At 56.4% G+C, this 18083-nt stretch overlaps 2 protein-coding genes across 11 annotated transcripts in view; one reads left to right on the top strand and one right to left on the bottom strand.

Annotated features, from left to right (window-relative positions):
- The window catches only part of SCRIB (scribble planar cell polarity protein), a 54938-nt gene extending 50475 nt beyond the window's left edge, over positions 1–4463 (top strand). For 9 of the 10 annotated variants that reach the window (XM_070940164.1, XM_070940160.1, XM_070940163.1 and 6 more), the window contains 4 exons: positions 14–51; positions 479–553; positions 2924–2978; positions 3356–4463. In XM_070940164.1, the coding sequence (XP_070796265.1) occupies positions 14–51; positions 479–553; positions 2924–2978; positions 3356–3492 (305 nt within the window). In that variant the 3' untranslated portion in view covers positions 3493–4463. The remainder of the gene's footprint in view (positions 1–13; positions 52–478; positions 554–2923; positions 2979–3355) is intronic. The other variant, XM_070940161.1, reaches the window with a different exon arrangement.
- Positions 4464–7777: 3314 nt separating this feature from the next.
- The window catches only part of IQANK1 (IQ motif and ankyrin repeat containing 1), a 67159-nt gene continuing 56853 nt past the window's right edge, over positions 7778–18083 (bottom strand). Inside the window, exons 7-15 of the mRNA XM_070941929.1 lie at positions 14267–14406; positions 11656–11710; positions 11398–11490; positions 10784–10892; positions 10275–10371; positions 9733–9867; positions 9347–9475; positions 8010–8183; positions 7778–7838 (exon numbers count right to left, since the gene is read on the bottom strand). Coding sequence (XP_070798030.1) covers positions 7778–7838; positions 8010–8183; positions 9347–9475; positions 9733–9867; positions 10275–10371; positions 10784–10892; positions 11398–11490; positions 11656–11710; positions 14267–14406 — 993 coding nt within the window. The remainder of the gene's footprint in view (positions 7839–8009; positions 8184–9346; positions 9476–9732; positions 9868–10274; positions 10372–10783; positions 10893–11397; positions 11491–11655; positions 11711–14266; positions 14407–18083) is intronic.

The following is an 18083-nucleotide window of genomic DNA, read 5'->3' as shown; positions in this document are numbered from 1 at the left end:
CCCTCTTTTGCAGACCGTGCTTCGTGGGGTGCAGTTTCACCAGGCCGGCTGGTAGGAGATGCCTGCACAGCAGAGAGGCTTTTCTGGGGGGGCAGGGGGGTGTTTGCCAGGCGCGGCATGGCACGGGGACTTGGGGGGGGGGCACCTAGAAAGGACTCTGGGGCCTTTAGCTTTCCCTCAGCTCTCTACCCTCCCAGCTTTGCAGCCAGGCAGAGGGGGCTTCTCTCGCCCTCTGCCGGGAGGGCACTCAGGGCTGGAGAGAGGCGCTCTGGGGTCTGGTAGGGGCCCAGGTACCCAAGCCCAAAGCAGCTGGAGGGCCCCCCTCTGCTCTCCCTGGTGAGGCTTCCCTGGGTAGAGGCGCTGCCTGCCTTCCCGGGCTCTGGTCACTCTTATTCTCTCTCTCTCTCTCTCTCCCTGCCTCTGCTCTCCACCCTCCCCATCACCGCCACCACCCGCCTCTCCCTGCTGGTCTTTCCAGTCTCTGCCTGAAAAGAAGTTCCTCTACAGGGAATTTGCGGCCATTCCTTCTTCCAAACCTGTATGTGAACTCCAGGTACAATTTGCATGGAGTGGGGCATGGTCAGGAAACCCCTCCCCCCAAGTGGGGCAGCGGTCAAAGCCCTTCTCGGTTTCTCAGGCCATCCACCTGGGGCCTCTGGGGTTCTGGGCAGCAGGAGGTGCTCCCTCTTTGCAACTGGAGGGTTAGAGCCCCCCCCCACAATAGCCCAGAGCCCACAAGGGGCCCTTTGCCCTCTGTGTGTTTCTTAAGCGGCTTCCTCCCCCTGTGGCAAAGGAGGTGCTTTTGTCTGCTCCAGACTCCTGTCCATCACCCTGGTACCCTGCTACTGTCCACTCTCTCCAGGCCAAATGGGCCTTGACCCTTCCCTCCTCCCCCCCAGGTTGGTCTTTTCCTTTGGCCAAGAGCAGCTCCAAAGCTCCAGGCCTTTTCCCCCAGGGAGGAGCTTGGTTGCCCACACACAAACACATTTTTCCCACCTCCCTGGTTCTTTCTAAGGGAGTGAATAGGACAGGGCACCCTGGGTGCAGGGCTCTGGGGGGAGGGGGGGGCGGATCCAGCAAGGCCTCCTCTTTCCCTTGGGATCCCTGCACAGACCTGGTTCATTGAGCTCCAAGGCCAACTGTTGCCTTTGTCAAGCCAGGTTTTCCTTTGCTTTGCCTGGTGAGCTACATGGGGGGTGGGGGGGTGGGGTGGGGGTGTTGACAGCCGTTCTCCTGGCCCTCTTCCCTGTCACTTTGTGCTTCACCTGCAGGCCAGACCCCCTCTGGGGCCCACAGTGATCAAAGGGGTCTGCAGGCTTAGCCAGCTCTCTGCCCCCCCCCCCCCCCCGCTCAGTCCAGGCCATTTATGAAGGGGCTAAAAAGGGCCAGTCTAGCCTCGCCTCCAAAGGGTCTTCCCTCTCTCATTCCCATCCCTTCCCCAAATCGAGTACCAGGAGGACCCCTTGGGCATTCATTGAATTCTGTTGCCTTTGATGGGGAAGATCTGCATGGGGGGGGGGGGCAGTCTGTGCCAGTCAAGTGACCTCTCCCCTCCCCCCCCAGGGTGCAAGTAGTTGGGCTCAAGATGGGGACTTTCTGACCCCCTTATAAAGCCAGCTCCCCTGGGAGAAAGCGAGGGGCCCTAGGGCCCGAGAGAGAGCGTCTCCAGCCGAAAGTCCCTGGGCTGAACCAGACAGATTCAGAGACAGATGCCGCCTTCTGTACGAATGCGGGGGGGGGGGAGGGGCTCCTGAGCCCACCAGCACCAGAGGCAGTTGGGGCAGCTGCTTCAGAGAAACGCATTGGCCACGGAGTGGACCTTTGAGTGGCTGTTTTGAGGTTGGCCTCCAATAAGGGAGCCCTGATTGGTTTTCCTGGCGGGGGAAGGCCCACATTGTGGGGGGGGGCAAGATGGACAGGAGGCTTGTGCAAAGGGAGACATCTGAGGAGGATGTCCAGCAGAGGGGCAGCCGGGTGGTAGGAGGCATCGAAGGAGCAGGATGGGACCCTGGGAGAGGGGCGCTGCTTTAGTAGGGAAGGGCCACCGGTCCCTGTCTTGAAACACACTCTGTGGGTGTGTACATGTGTGTGCATGTGCACGTATGACTCTGCCAGTCCTGCCACTTTCTCTCGGCAGCCTCTGGAAGTGGCCTCCTCCTCCTCCCCCACCCACCCAGAGGTGAGAGGAAGGAAGTGGTCCCAGGTCCCCCAACTGGCTTGGAGCCCCAGGCAGGACTCGAACTCAGCTTCCGCTCTGCCTCCTTACCCACTACACCGGATGGGCCCCACTCTGACACCCCCACTCCCGGATGCTGAGTGAAATGATGCCAGCCCTGTTCGTCCCCACCAATTCGAGGGGGGCTAGATGGCACGCTGGCCCAGATATGAGGAAGCGCCCAGAGTTGTGGGTGGGCTGAGTAAGGCTCCTCAAGAGGAGGAGGGTTGGGGGCCCGGCAGCTTCCTGGCGTCCCGAGAGCATGGAAGGAGCTCCGTTTCTTTTCCCTGTCCCGGCCCTTTCCGTTCTTTCTCCTTTCTCTCTCTCTCTCCTTCTCCCTCTCCCTCCCTCTCTCTCTCTCTCTCCTTGCTGCCCTTTGTGCCACTCAGCCGAGCCCCATGATGCAGGCAGAGGTGGGTGGCCATGCAAATCATGGTCTGGCTCTGGGCAGTGCCTCTCAGCCCTCAGGCGCAAGAGCAGACCTGTTTAAAAGAACCTGCCCTGCCTGGCAGCCCCTCCCCCCGACCCTCATCCCATCCCTCTGTCTCTGTGGCCAGCACTTGCTCCCCTGCACTAGAAGCCTTCCTTTGAATCCTGCTCTCCTTGAAGTATCTCCTTTCTCTGGGCGCCCCCAGCAAGGGGGTGGTGGTGGGGGAGGCAGGCAGGTGGGAGGACTGCCGGGGGGCTAATCCTCCTCTGTTCTTGCAGATTCCAGATGGGCGAGAATCCTGCAAACGTCTTGGCAGCATCAGCAGCAGCTCAGGTGGGTGGACGGCCGGACAGCCTCTCTACATCCCCAGACAGCAAGGAGGGGGAATGCGTGGCCAAGCCGTTGGGCAAGGGGATAGGGACACAACCCCCCCCCCCCAAACATGCTTAGCTGGTTCTTGACCTTCCTTGGAGAGAGCAAGGGGTGTCCATGACTGAACGCTGCTTCCCAGTCTCTGCCTGACGGTTCAGCCCCCCGGCTGCCCCCTCTCCCTCCCAGGCCCTGGTCCTGATGAGGGGAGGGGGCTTCTGCAGAGTCTTCCTGCCTTTCATGCTCTGCCTGTGGAGTGAGGGGCACCTTTCTGGAGGGCCACGTTCCCAGAAGGCACCTGGCCAAAGAGCAGGTTGAGTTCTCCTTTCTCCTCCCCTCAGGGCGTCAGGACCATGGTGGGACGCCGGAGCCCTTGATGACCCACGGACCTTCTGTGGGCCAAGAGCTGGGGCTCTTTGGCGATGAGCGCAACCTCCAGCAGTCCCAACACAGCTTAGAAGCCGCCGTCCCGACATAACATGCCTGTCGTTAAAGACTGTACGGACACAGCCAGGCCAAGGGGACAGAGTGGGGTGATTGGCTGCTGGGCCCCTCAATGGACCGTGGGGCTCTGGACCTCCTTGCAATGCGCTGGGGCAGGTTGTGACAAAACAGAGACAGAGCATTGGGGGGTAAGGGGAACCGATGGGATGTGGGGTCTGTAAATAGTGGGTGGAGGACGGCCACGAAACTGTTTCCATGTGGCATCAGCTGTGGTCGTTGCTGGAGACCTGCCGGGCGTAACCGACCAGCGGTGGGGCCCCCATGCCTGTCCCCCACCTTCCCTTGGAGCCCCAGCAACACCTGCTGGCGGGGCGGGGGAATGTTTGGGTGCTGCCGTGCCAGGCACGATAGAGAAGGGTGAAGCCGAGTAGGGGCGGGTTAGTGGCATTAGGTCTGGTGAGGCAGAGGTTGGGGGTTGGAATAGTGCGGGGGGAGGGGCATGGCGGGCCTCTGGTGAAGTCCCAAAATTGCGACTGTGGCCCCACCAGCCCAGCCGGTGCTTTGCAGCCTGGCTGGTGGAGCTGTGGGGTCATCTGGGGGGAGGGGGGGCGAGGGACTCTGCTGGCACCCATCGGACAGGCTGCCAGCCTTCCACAGGACAGGCCAAATCGCTGGGAAGGCTCCTTTGAACTGGACATTTGGCTTTAAGAAGGTAGCAGGGCAGATCTCCATCTCTTTTTCTCCAGCTACCAATGTGGCTGCTTTGACATCACCTGTTAGAGCTTTTTGTTTTTAAACTAATTTTAGCATTTGCTTTTAATGAGCAGCTGGGGAGTGATCAGGCAGGGTTTCCGTGGCTAACTAACTTATAGGTGCTGGGCTGTGATCCATCTCTCCTCCCCCAGGGTAGACTGGGGGGAGATCAGGACTGTAACTAGTGACATTTGTACAACCAAAGAAATCTATTTTGTGGTTCAATGACAATAAAGTTTACTTTACCTTTTAGAGCCCTGGATCCTTCCTTGACTTAGCCGCCCCCACCCCCCCAGAGCTGCTCTCCCTCTCTCTGCAAGATTAGTAAACCCTCTTGCCCCCCCCTCCCCCAATGAGGCTAACTAGGGAGAGGCTGCCTTTCAGGAGGGATTGCGAAGAGCAGCTGAGCTACTTTAACCCGCAAAAGGTTTGAGACCCAAAGAAGTGGGGGATAACAAAGGGGGCAGAAACACTGTGTTTGTTTGTTTGTGTGTGTCTGAGTGTCTGAGCTTCAGGGCCCGTTTGGGCAGAACAAGTGAGGGCTCAGCATTGAGCCTCCATTGGCTCGTGGGCTGGAACCCTGACGTGCAGGAGGACGGGTGATCTCTTCCCTGCTCTGGCTTGCTCACTGGTGGGCCTTCGGGATGAGCCCCCAGAGTGACCCTGTCCTCTTTGGTCTTGGCCTTGGCCTGCCTTCCTTTGTCACAGCATTAGTGGGGCAGGAAGGCTGGCCAAGACTGACCGCTTCCTCCCGTCCAAGCTGAAAGGCCACATTGAGCCAGGTGGATAAGGCACCAGGCTAAAAAGCAGGAGACGGTGAGTTCTAGTCCCAGCTTAGCCATGAAAACTGACTGAGTGTCCTTGGTCCCTCTCTCAGCCCAACCCACCACATAGGAGGGTGGTTATGGGGAAAATAGGAGGAGGGAGGTGCATTGGAACTTTTCTGTGCCTTGGATTATTTGTAAAAAACGGCAGGATACAAATAAATTAAAAAATAAAATAAGGTCCTAGGACCGTGATGGTGAGCCTAAGGCATGCATGCCACAGGTGGCACGTGGAGCCATCTTTGCAGGCACCCGAGCCGACACCCAGGTCAACTCCACTGCGCATGTCCGTGCGCCTCCCGCTGGCCAGCTGATTATCGGGTCTCTGCCGGGAGATGCACGTGCATGCGCGGGGTGGGTGGGTGTCGTGTGTATGCAGGGGGGGCGTTGAAAAGCTCAATAAATCGTGTGCTGGTGGGTGTCGCACATTGGCAGTTGTGACGTATATTTTGAGTGATGGAGCCACAGCAGAGGGGTGAAAGAGCCACATGCAGCTCCAGAGCCACAGGTTGCTGACCCCTGGCCTAGCCCGTGTGCAGCTGACATAAAGCACCCAGAGGCAGGACACAGCCATTTCTGCAGGTCGCATAGGTGGTCTAAAGGAAAGAGACACACACATGCACACATGCTTATGTGCATTTACAGCTGCAGGGCAGCCGCTACCTGTCTTGGGAACTTCCAAATAAGCAGCACTGACTTCAAACCAGGTGGTAAGGAGGCTTTTCCTTTGGGGCTGCATCCAGAGAAACATCATTTTCCAGGAAGTCACAATTCCACCCTCTTCTGCAGGAGACCTGGAACTCCACTGTTCCCATTTCTGGGCATTACAGTTCAAGAATGGACCAGAGCTGTCAGAGCAGCACCAACAGACGCAGTAAGGGGGATGGAAATTATATTTTCCAAACAGAGAAAGGGCCACTTGCTACGTTTAGCTTGGAGGGGCAACGGGGGAAATGTTAAGGCTCTTTAATACCTGAAAGGAAGTCCCAGAGGCCTGGACTGTGGGAGGTATGTGTTGTGGTCCGCTAGCAGCCTGCAGAGCTGGCAGCAGAGTCGGAGAGTGAGGAGGCTGGGGAGGAACATGGGCCAGTCCTGGAGTCTGGGGAAGGCCTGGATGAGGGCTCTGCATTGGAGGCAGAGATGGGGCCAGGGCCATCTGGAAGTGATGCGCGTACTCTGGAGCCCCCAGAGTCGGACAGCAGAGAGGCAGAGGAACAGGAAGAGCCTGTTCCTAGTGCACGCCTGCACAGAGCTGCCAGAAGGCAAGACCAGCTAAAGCAAAACGGACAACTCGGGAATAAGGCCAGGAGATAAGCCCTCCCATAAGGCTTAAAAGAGAAACAAAGGCACTTGGGCCTTTTGCAGGAAAACGTTGCTAACTCTGTTTCCAGTCAGCATCTCTTGTTTCTGAATTCTGTGGGACTTTGCCAAGTAAGGCCTTTGGCAGGGTGTCAAAGAAGATAAAAGTTGGTGATTACCCCAAAGGACTTCTTCCAAAGGACTTTTTTTGCAACTAATTGGGATTCAGCTGGGAATGAACGTAATTCTCAGCTGTTAAAATAAAATAGGTTTTTTGGGGGACTAATTGTGCATTGTAATGACTCAGTAAGCCTAGGTCACAACAGTAGGAAATGGCTGCACGTCGCAGGATGGCAGGCCCAGCCACGGGAAGGGAATGTCTCTGGAGTGGTTTCCTTTGGATGATGCTGCAAGCTGCCTACGGCAGTGATGGCAAACCTGTTTTTCCTCGGGTGCCGAAAGTGTGTCTACGTGTGTGCTGATACCCATAATGCAATGCCCCCCCACAGGGCCCCCCACATGCATGTGTGACCCCCCCATGCTCTCCCTGCACGTGCGACCCCCACTTTTGTGCTAGCAGGCCTCCCTGAAGCCTCCTGGAACCAAAAACGGGGTGGGGGGGATAAATCCAAGAAAATAAAAGTTTCAGAAGAAAACAGAACTACATATGCTAGTTCTGTGGCCGCTCATGAAATAGTCAGGCATGGGAAGAGTTTTGTGGCTCCCAGTGTTTTCTCTGGGAAACGGGTCCAAATGGCTCTTGGGTGTTTAAGGTTGCAGACTCCTGGGCTAGGCAGTCATTCTGGCTGCCCCTTCAGCTGCGTCCTTACAGGGAAGATGGAGGAGGGGCCGGGCCCTTACTTTCAGCAGGGTCAGCCGTCCTTTCAGCCAGAAGAAACCGAAGTCTGTGGCTACTTGGTAAAAGGTGTGGCTGACCTTTCCCCCCCCCCTCAGGTTTCAGATATGCTGGGAGCGGCTTCCTCACCCCTACCACCCCATCACATGCAGGCTAGCCTTGCCCAGAGGGCACATTCCACATTCCCCCCCCCTCACCCCACACCCTTTACTCTGTCCCAAGGAGGAGGGCTAAGCTAGGCCATCTGTTGTCTTATCAAATTTAGCAAATTAGGCCACTGGATTAAGCCATGATAGCCTTCTCTTTGGCCATATCACTGGGCCCAAAGACAGGAGGTGCCCTTTGTTAAGGGATCACCTTTGTATGACTGATGAGGACTGGGGAGAGTGGCAGGCGGGCAGAGCCCGTCGTCCAGCATGGGATGGCACAGGGGCCATCCTGAGAGGGACAAATTACAGAGGTCGCGGGCTGGGGAGAAAGGCTCAGAGAGAGGCTACCTTGGGACTTTCCAAAAGAACAACTTTATTGATGCACCCGGCCTCTGGATGGTCTGCAAAGGTAAGGCCACCTGGGCTCCTCCCTCCCAATCAGCGCACGGGCCTGGCAGGAGCCACTTGGGGAAGGGGGGGTCTTCTGAAGCTCCGCTTTCTGAAAAAAAAGCCAAGGATAGTCAGGGGAAGCCTCATCGTCTCCTGCTGCAACAGGAGGTGGGCACTGCCCATTCACCCGCCCGCCTGCCTGCCTGCCACGGGGTCACTGCAAGACACGCACGCACCCCTTGGGGTGCTGTTGAGCCGGGCACTGCCAAGCTGTGCCTACCGCCTGGCCATTCCAGACAGGAGGACTTGGACAGGGAGGAAGGCCTGCAGCAGCTCTTCAGGGGGGTGATGGCGCTTGGTGACCACAAAGAGCCTGAACTTCTCCATCCGAGCAATTTGAAATTCCGTCTCTGCATATTCTGGTCTGTCTGTTGGCCTCAGTAAGGAGCGATACCTGCCCAAGATGGAGGAGAAGGGATTTGGCCTGGCCATTCCGGGCAGAGTTGGGGCCACCAGCTGACAACAAGGTGGTGCACCATGAGGGAGGGGTTGGCTTGCAGCTTGCAATGCCATCTCAGGTGGAGAACATCCTGTCCTGCAGGTGGGGGTAAGGCAGGGCAGTCAAGAACAGCGCCTCCCTCGAGACCATCTGTCTCCCTGAGTGTGACTGGGTGAGGGTGAAGAACTCAAGTGGGGTGCTCCCCTTCCTCCAATGGGGTAGCAATGGGTCAGCTGGTCAACCGAAGCCTCAAAGGATGAGATAGGACATTGGGGGCAGATGAACTCCAAGGCTGGCAGGACACTAATCCTCCCACCCCTCTTCCGGGGAGTTAGGGTTAGCGGTCTGTAAGTGCCTTGTGCGAGCCCAGTTTGTGGGGGGAGCACAGCAGTACAAAGCTGGGAGGATTCCAAAGAAAGGAAAGCTATGGGGAGAGGATCGAAATGACCCCCCAGGAGAAGAACACTTGCACCTGACCTGCTTTCTGCTCACAACAAAGCTTTAAATCGGAAAGACGCAGTGGGGCTGCATTCTTACAACACTCTAAGCTTGGGTAGAGCCGACGGTTAGAATTGTCTGATCCTTAGCATGTATTGCCAGCTCAGCCCAGCTGGTTCCCCTATGATGTTTTTGTAAATCCATTAAATGGTTTGTTTCTTTGGCCGTATTGCATGAATGTAGCCCCCACAGCATAGTGCATCTCTGGGCTTATTAAGCCAAATTATTTTACTTGATCCATGGGGATGGTTGGCTTTCTTTCTGAATCTCTTCTGAGTGCCAGGGGCTCCCTTTTTGGAAATGGCCAGAATCTCATAAGCCCATAGAAACTGAACTTCCACTTGTCTCACAAGAGCCGTGGCCCCTAATGGCCCTGGGAGGCCTCAGACCGACCTCTACTGAAGGCGACCCAGGAATGTTCACAGCTGCTGCTGGGAGACCCTCCGCCCCATCCCAGAACCCCAAGGTCTGTTTTCTGCACCCTATGGCAGGTGATTGGCCCTCCGCTCTTTCCTTCAGATGACCTCCAACTGCCCCATTGGTGGGTTCTCAGGCACCCGAGAGAGCTCTGACCCATCAGAAGTTAGTCTTGGTTTGTGGCACATAATGAAAGGGCTCACCTTTCACTCTCCAGGATCTTCTTGCTCAGCAGCGCCTGAGTGAGGCCTGTCTCCAGCCGTTCCAGCTGCTTTTTCACTGTATCAAACATGTCCAGTTCCATCATGTCAAAGACCAGGGGCTTCCCATAGCTGGCAATGGATGGAACAGAGCCGGGGGGGGGGGGGAGGGAGAAAGAGAGAGAGTTGTCCCTCATGGATATCACTAGCCATTGGCCAGAAGCCTCCCACCCCACCCACCCCCAAGCTTCTCACCAGAACCCAGCTTCCCCTGCCCATCCATGTCATCGTTTCTGGCACATCTGCTACCCCGCTGCGCTCCTCCCACATTACGCCTGGATCAGTGCTCCATTAGTGAGAAGAGGCCTCCCCACATACTGGAGCCCTACCGAAGAGACCCCAGCAAGGCCAGGCGAATGGCTTCCACAGCCATGTCAGCGGGATTGGCAGTGTTCAGGTAGTTGGTGTCACGGTAGCGCAGGAAAATTGCTGCTTGCCCAGAGGGGTCGATGATCAAGGGCCACCTGGACGGAGGGAAGGAGAGAGTTGGGGCTGGGGCAGGCCATCTGCCGTTGGAGACCAGAAGGCCCTGCTCCAGAGGTGGTTTCAGCAGTTCTGACCAGTTCTGGAGAACCGGTAGCAGAAATTTTGAGTAGTTCGGAGAACCGGTAGTAAAAATTCTGACTGGCCCCGCCCCCATTTATTCTCTGCCACCCAAGTCCCAGCTGATCAGGAGGAAATGGGGATTTTGCAGTAACCTTCCCCTGGAATGTGGTGGGAATGGAGATTTTACAGTATCCTTCCCCTGCCACACCTACCAAGCCATGCCCACCAAGCCACACCCACAGAACCGGTAGTAAAAATATTTGAAACCCACCACTGCTCTGTTCCTTAGGGAGGACTGCCAGGGAGGCTCCCTCCCGCCACTCACCGCCCGTCGGTCTGCATTTTCCCACCCACGTCTTTCATCAGCACATCATCCAGTTCCTGCACGGAGCACTTGAGACCTGGAATCTCGGAGGGCGATCCTGCCAAGGCAGAGCAGAGTGGTGAGGGGCCAGCTGGCAGTTGCCTTCCACACCACGAGGGAAGCCTGACAGCACAGCCTCGCCCTATTCCTTGGGGCCTTCTCCCCAGTGCCTGCCATGGTTGCAGAAGCTGACCGGCTCCCTTTCTGGTGTCCAGTCACCCCTGGCAGAATGCTGGATCCACTTCTTCCTCCCCCTTCCCAAACTCAGCCAGGGCAAGGATGGGCCCCGCTTTCTTCTTCGGGGCAAGGTCACTTGTGTTCAAGAAGGGTCCTGGTTTAGGAGGGGCGGGGAGCCCCTTTGAAGGACTGCTGCGAGGCTGAGGCAACCCAGCCCAAGCCCTGGAGCTTCTCTGGAGGAGCTGGGGAAGACGGCCTTGCCCCTTGCAACCACCATCAGCCGCCTCACTGACCCTCCTGCATTTGCTCTCGCAGCTTCAAGCGGGCCAGGGACAGCTTCTCCTCGGCCTCCTCCGCAGCCACGCGCAGCTTCTCCACCAGCCCTTCTGCATCAGCTACGGCCTGTCCCAGGAAACACCTCTGGCTAGAAAGGACGGGCAAGCCTGGCCCAAGAGAGCCTTCTCTTGCCGGGCAAAGGGGACCTCCACCCAAAGAATAAATGGGGCTAGCCCTCAGCCTCACTCGGCTCCCCTGGCGCTGCCCAGGGAATATGTTATTTGACATCCAGAGTGTCCTGTCCACAGTTGGCACTTAACTGTTAGTCACTTGTACTGTATTTGCAGGCATCTCCCCCCCCCTCCCCCAAGAAAGAAATAGCCACAGCAATCCAGTACTTCTGAATTCTTGAGGGGGCCTAAAGATGGGCTGACTGGCAGTGGGCGCCTGCACTCCATCACCCAGCTACTTGGCAAATACAAAGGGCTGCCTGGCTGGCCTATGCTGCAGACAAAATCTTGCTGTGCCCTGGCAGAGAGCCACAGCCTGGCAATTGGCAGCACCCTAACATCCCTGAACGGCCCGTGGAGTGCACCCTTGGGAGGCACCCGGGAAGGGAAGTAGTGCTCACATGCAGGGTCAGCTCTGTGTTCCCCATCTGCTTCCGCTGGCACTTGTCATGCTCTGTTATCCGTCGGTTGAGCTCTGCGTAGGCCTGCTGCAGCTGCAAAAGGAGAGAGGCCATGTGCCTGAGAAGGTTCAAGTGGATGAAGCCATCCCACTGGGGGTCACTGAGACCAAAGCCCCGAGGCCAAGGATAACACCCACCCACCCGTTGGGATGGTGGACCAGAGAGGATCCCTGGGATGGAGGAGGCGTTGATGCTCACCTCCCTGCTGCATCTCTCGTGCTCCTTGGCCAGCTGCTCCACGGCTTCGGTGGTCCTGTGGGGACCAAGAGGCATCAGGGGCCCCTTCGAGCTGCTTGTGAAGAGGACGTTTGGGCCCCCCCTGGTCTTTCTGCTTCTCCGAAGGGCCAAGTCCTTGGAGTGGGACTTTGGGACCCCTCTTGCCCTGAAGAGCAAAGCCCTCCTGAACCTCCAGGTTCCCTTCTTTGAGTGATGCTGTCAAACCACCCCCCAAACATACGCATTATAAGAAAGAGGGACTACACCATCTTGTGCGTTTGTTTTACTTCTGTGCCACTTACTATGCCCAAACACAGCATAGCTTGCTCACAATAAAAACAGCACAATAGATAATCAAACACTGCATTAAAACAATATAGAAATAGATTAAAAGAGAAGGGTGGAGAGAGAGCCAAAGAAGAAAAAGAGGGGGGGGACTCTTCTGCCATTTATCCTGAGTTTCCACAGGCCTCTCTGAATTGCAGGGGGGGAGGGGGGAGAGAGAGAGCATGGGAGGAGACTCCAGACTGTTGGAGAGCCCAGAGAAAAGCCAGCATTGGTCTATTCTCAGTGACCAGCCAGGGCTCCAAGCGGGAAGCCATCCTGGGGCCTGCCCAGCATAACTCAATTCTAACTACCAGCCAAGGGCAGCTTTGCAGGCAGCTATCCTGAGCAAGCGGCTGCTGTGTCCGGCACCAGCTGCACACCAACAGCACCAGCCCCCCCAAAAAAACATTGCTCCAGGAGAGGGGTGTGTGAGCTTCCCTTGAGGAATGGATGACCAGAGAGACCCTCCCAAGCAGTGGAGCTTTCTTGCAACCGAGTGGCTGTGGATGCCGGCGTCCCGGTATAGCCAGCTGGTGCCATCTCTGGCTATTGGGGGCGAGTCACTGACCCCCACAGAGGGGGCTCGCAACTTGGGCGTCCTCCTGGACACACGGCTGTCTTTAGAAGAGCATATGACGGCCGTGGCCAGGGGGGCTTTTTATCAGGTTCGCCTGATACGCCAGTTGCGCCCCTTTCTGGATCGGGACTCCTTGTGCACAGTCACTCATGCCTTGGTTACGTCACGTCTGGACTACTGTAACGCTCTCTACATGGGGCTCCCCCTGAGGAGCACCCGGAGGCTCCAGCTGGTGCAGAATGCGGCCGCGCGGGTGATTATGGGAGCGACGTGGCGCTCCCACGTAACACCTCTCCTGCGCGAGCTGCATTGGCTCCCGGTGGTCTTCCGGGTGCGCTTTAAGGTGTTGGTTCTCATCTTTAAAGCGCTCCATGGCTTAGGGCCAGGGTATTTGCGAGACCGCCTGCTGCTACCGATAACCTCCCACCGGCCAATACGCTCTCACAGAGAGGGCCTCCTCGGGGTGCCGTCGGTCAGGCAATGTCGGCTGGCGGCCCCCAGGGGGCGAGCCTTCTCTGTGGGGGCACCCGCCCTGTGGAATGAGCTGCCTCCTGGAATACGATTGATCCCGGACCTCCGGACCTTCCGTAAAGCCCTGAAGATGTTTTTATTTCATCAAGCCGGCCTAGCCTAAATGGTTTTTTTAATTGGGATTTTAAATTTTATGGATTTGGGGTTTTAAATTTGGGTAGCCAATGATTTAATTCTTTTAATTATCTTAACTTTTGCATTTGTATGTTTTTTAATTTTGGCTGTTCACCGCCCTGAGTCCCTTCTGGGAGAATGGGCGGTATACAAATTAAATTAATAAATAAATAAATAAAAACCCTTCGGGAGTAGGGCGGTATACAAATCAAATAAAACAAACAAACAACCCAGTTCCTGAATGCAAGAAGCCCTTGTCCCTTAGTGGCTCTCCATCACACCTTCATAGCAGACGTTGTACCCAACTTCTCCAGAGTCGGATGTGCAGGACAATCTGCTGAGTGACCACCCCACCCCAGGGGTTTCCTCTAGCTGCCAAGAGACTAAGGCATGGCTGCCAAGCTTTTTGAGTGGGTGCAATGTTCCAAGGCCATCCCTTCCTAGGGCCCCATTTCACAGGAATGGCCCAGGAGAATGCTGTAGCTCAGGATCCTTCTGCACCTCTTCTAAAGTTAGGATCAGGGGACTCTGTCACCAATCCTTTCTCAGGGATTGGTTCAGTCACTTCTCAGTGAAAGACAGTCATACACAATTGACATTCGTAGTGTACAGAGCACAGTTCAACGGATTCAATTTGAAGCTGGAGGAAGAGGAGGCAAGAGACCCTGCTTCATCAGGCCATGGGGGCTGGGGTGTCAAAGCTGCTAAAGGCTCTCGGGAGGGACCAGGGCTAAAATCCCCCCCCAGCCACACCCATCTAAAGACAGCTTCTTTAGGTCCCTGAGGGATTTGGCCTGGGGGGGAGCTGATGCCCTTCTGTCCTCCCTGCATTGCTTGGGCCTCAGAACAGCTCCCCTGCTCCACCAGGCCAATTGCAGAGCAATTCTGGAGGGGGACCTGAGCCTCGCAGGCAACGGCAGCAGTGGCTAGTCATGGGAGACACAGACCTGCTCCATGAGGTCATCCCGAAGAGCCCCCAGATGCTGGTCCCATGCAAGTGCTGCAGCGGGGGCAGGGGGGCAGGGAGGGGAAGAAGGCACTTACTGGCGCACTTCAGCTTCCTTGTGCCTCTGCTTCTGCTGGACTCTCCGCTGCTGCTCAGCCTCCATCTTTTGGAGCATGGTGTCTGTCAGAGTGACATCCCAGGCACTCAGGATAGCCACCACACTGTCCAGAGAAGCAACCTTGAGAGGAATAGGAGAAGGCCACATCCTGAGACGTTCACAAGCAAGATTAATATTCTTGACCACTAAGGATGACTGGGGCTATTCCTTCTGGGGAGCAGAGGACCTTTACTATGCACAAGGCTTGGCACTGTCAAGCACAGCCTTTGGGCAGTCTCCTACCCACCCACTCACCCATATGGGGCACATATAATTCAGTCCTTTGCCCAAGGAAGTGGCCTTGGGGACTTTCATCTGCCTTCTTTGAGCTTGCAGTGAAAGGTAGGTCAGGAGTTCACAGCCACCATGGGAAACAAGGACCTGATCCAACTGACCAGACCCGGACACACCGCAGAAGTGAAGCTGACCGAACACAGGCAAAAGTCTTTGTTAGGACTTGCCTTGTGGCAGCAACAGTGGCCAGGAAGATTTATTGCTCTGCTCTTATTGCATCAATGGATAACAGCCAGCGACTCTGTTTCAGGTGACCAGTTTCCTTCTGGGTAAGCATGGACCTGGGGAAAGCCTTCAGGGACTATTATTTACAGGATTACGCAAGGAAGTAATTCGGCCTCACTCCAGCTGGGCAGGCCCTAGGGAGATGCTGCGGGGCTTAAACCCCTCATCTCATCCGCAGGAGTCTGGGCTGATCAGTCCTGAGGAAGTGGGCAGAATCCTAGTCTACTCCAGGAGTTCGACCACCTATCTACTGCACCCAGGGTCCTTCCTGGCTGGCCAAGGCTCCCTGGGAGGTGGCATGTGGTTGAGTCTCATTTAATGACTTTTTGCAGGAGGGGTTGGTGTTGGTTCCACCTGCCTTAAAGGAAGCAGTGCTATCCTCCCTTCTTGAAAGGCCATCCTCAGACCTAATCAAGCTGCACACCGTGATAGCCACGGTGGCAGTAGATACACCCAGGCTTTTAGTCATGGGTGATTTCAACTTGCCATCTGTCGGTGAAACGTCTGAGGTGGCTCGGGAGTTCATGGCTTCCATGACGGCCATGGACCTGACCCAGTTAGTTCATGGCCCTACTCACAGGGGAGGTCACACTCTGGATCTGATTTTTGTCTCTGGCCAGTGGTTGAGTGGTCTTGTTATAGGGGATATAGAAATGGAACCCTTGTCATGGACTGACCACTCACTCCTTCGCCTAGATCTTCGAACCGCGACCCCTCGCCGCAGGGAGGCGGACCCAATTAGATGGATCCGCCCCAGGCGCCTGATGGATCCTGATAGGTTCCAGACGGAGCTTGGGCCATTTCCTGAGGATCTAGCACATGACTCGGCCGAGGACCTGGTAGCCGCCTGGGATCGGGCGGCTGGTGGGGCCTTGGACCGAGTTGTGCCTTTGCGGCCTCTGACCCGATGCCGATCCCGGGTGGCTCCTTGGTTTACTGAGGAGCTGAGGGAAATGAAGCGCCGGAAAAGACGCCTGGAGAGCGGTTGGAGGGCCAGTCTCGCTGAATCTGATCGAACACTGGTAAGGTCGCATATTAAGGCCTACCTAGTGGCGATAAAGACGGCAAAGTCTAATTACTTTTCCGCCTCTATTGCGTCATCAGGGAATCGTCCGGCCGCCCTGTTTAGGGTGACCCGCGCCCTGCTCCATCTGGGAGTGCGGGAGGATCCCTTAGAAGGCAGGGCGGAGGATTTCGGACAATACCTGTATGACAAAATCGCTCAGATCCGGGGGGATTTGGACTCTGACTGGGTAGATCAGGGCAGGGTGACGAGGAACAGTCTTGAGAATGTTATCTGGGAGGAGTTTGATGCTGTGACTCCCGATGATGTGGACAGGATTTTGGGGAGACTTAGTGCGGCCACATGTTTACTGGACCCGTGTCCCTCCTGGTTGGTACTGGCTTCCCGGGAGGTTACACGAGGCTGGCTCCAGGGCGACATTAATGCTTCCTTGAGTGAGGGTCACTTCCCCGCTGCCCTGAAAGAGGCGGTGGTGAGGCCTCTCCTCAAGAAGCCGTCCCTGGATCCAGCAATATTGGCTAACTATCGTCCTGTCTCCAACCTTCGCTTCATTGCGAAGGTTGTTGAGAGTGTGGTCGCGCAACAGTTTCCACAATTCCTGGAGGAAACATCCTATCTGGATCCGTTCCAGTCGGGTTTCAGGTCTGGGCACAGCACGGAAACGGCATTGGTCGCGTTGGTTGATGATCTCTGGAGGGCTCGGGACAGGGGTTATTCCTCTGTTCTGGTCCTATTAGATCTCTCAGCGGCTTTTGATACCATCGACCATGGTATCATGCTGCACCGGCTGGAAGAGTTGGGGGTGGGAGGCACCGTGTTACGGTGGTTCTCCTCCTTTCTCTCCGACCGGTCGCAGTTTGTGTTGGCAGGGGGGCAGAGGTCGACCTCGAGGCCTCTCATTTGTGGAGTGCCGCAGGGATCGGTCCTCTCGCCCCTTCTGTTCAACATTTATGTGAAGCCACTGGGCGAGATCATCCGTGGCTTTGGGGTGAGATACCACCAGTACGCTGATGACACCCAGCTGTACATCTCCACCCCAGGCCACCCCAACGATGCCCTTGAAGTGATGTCCCAGTGCCTGGAGGCTGTGCGGATCTGGATGGGGAGGAACAGGCTCAGGCTCAACCCTTCCAAGACTGAGTGGCTGTGGCTCCCGGCATCCCGATATAGTCAGTTGACTCCATCACTGACTATTGGGGGCGAGTCTTTGGCCCCCACTGAAAGGGCTCGCAATCTGGGAGTCCTCCTGGATAGGCAGCTGTCTTTGGAGGAACATCTGACGGCTGTTACCAGGGGGACCTTTTATCAGGTTCGCCTGATTCGCCAGTTGCGGCCCTTTCTTGATCGGGATTCCCTGTGCACAGTCACTCACGCCCTCGTCACCTCTCGCCTTGACTACTGTAACGCTCTCTACATGGGGCTCCCCTTGAAGAGCACCCGGAGGCTCCAGCTGGTCCAGAATGCAGCAGCGCGGGTAGTGATGGGAGCAACATGGCGCTCCCATGTAACACCACTCCTGCGCGAGCTGCACTGGCTCCCGGTGGTCTTCCGGGTGCGCTTCAAGGTGTTGGTTATCACCTTTAAAGCGCTCCATGGCATAGGGCCTAGCTATCTCCGAGACCGCCTGCTGCTACCGATGACCTCCCATCGACCCGTGCGCTCCCACAGAGAGGGCCTCCTCAGGGTGCCATCAGCCAAACAATGTAGGCTGGTGGCCCCCAGGGGGAGGGCTTTCTCTGTGGGGGCTCCCACCCTCTGGAATCAGTTGCCCCCGGAGATAAGAAGAATCCAGGACGACTTCCGGTTTGCGAGCCTCGGCGACGGCGGTGTTTCTTTAAAGACCGCCAGCCCCGCCGCCTGTAGAGCCGCCCCGCGATCGAGGAGCGGCTCGAAAACTCCAAAATCTTGAAGATTGAAGGAGAAGAGATAGCAGGGTACAGGTTGAGCCCCTGTAACCCCCCAGGGAACTGTTTCTGGGGAGGAAACAGGTGTGGCTCCCTTCCAACCTGCTGAAACTCCGGGCGGCGTGGGACGTTTCTGCTAATTAGCAGAACAAGCCGGCAGCAGCAAACTCTTAAAGCGAAAGGAACTAATTTTAACAAACAACGGAAATATCAACTTGAATCCAGAAACTTGAAAACTGCAAGTATCAGTGCTTTGTTGACTTTCTAATTTAAAAGAGAAAGTGAGTGAGTGAAAGTGACTTGAAAAAAAA

Source organism: Pituophis catenifer, unplaced genomic scaffold (assembly GCF_029215685.1).
Source record: "Pituophis catenifer annectens isolate HBS135680 unplaced genomic scaffold, rPitCat1.0.hap2 SCAF_3, whole genome shotgun sequence".
NCBI classification, from domain to species: Eukaryota; Metazoa; Chordata; class Lepidosauria; order Squamata; family Colubridae; genus Pituophis; species Pituophis catenifer.
The sequence above is the reverse complement of the archived record's forward strand: the minus strand, read 5'-3'. Positions and strand labels throughout refer to the sequence as shown.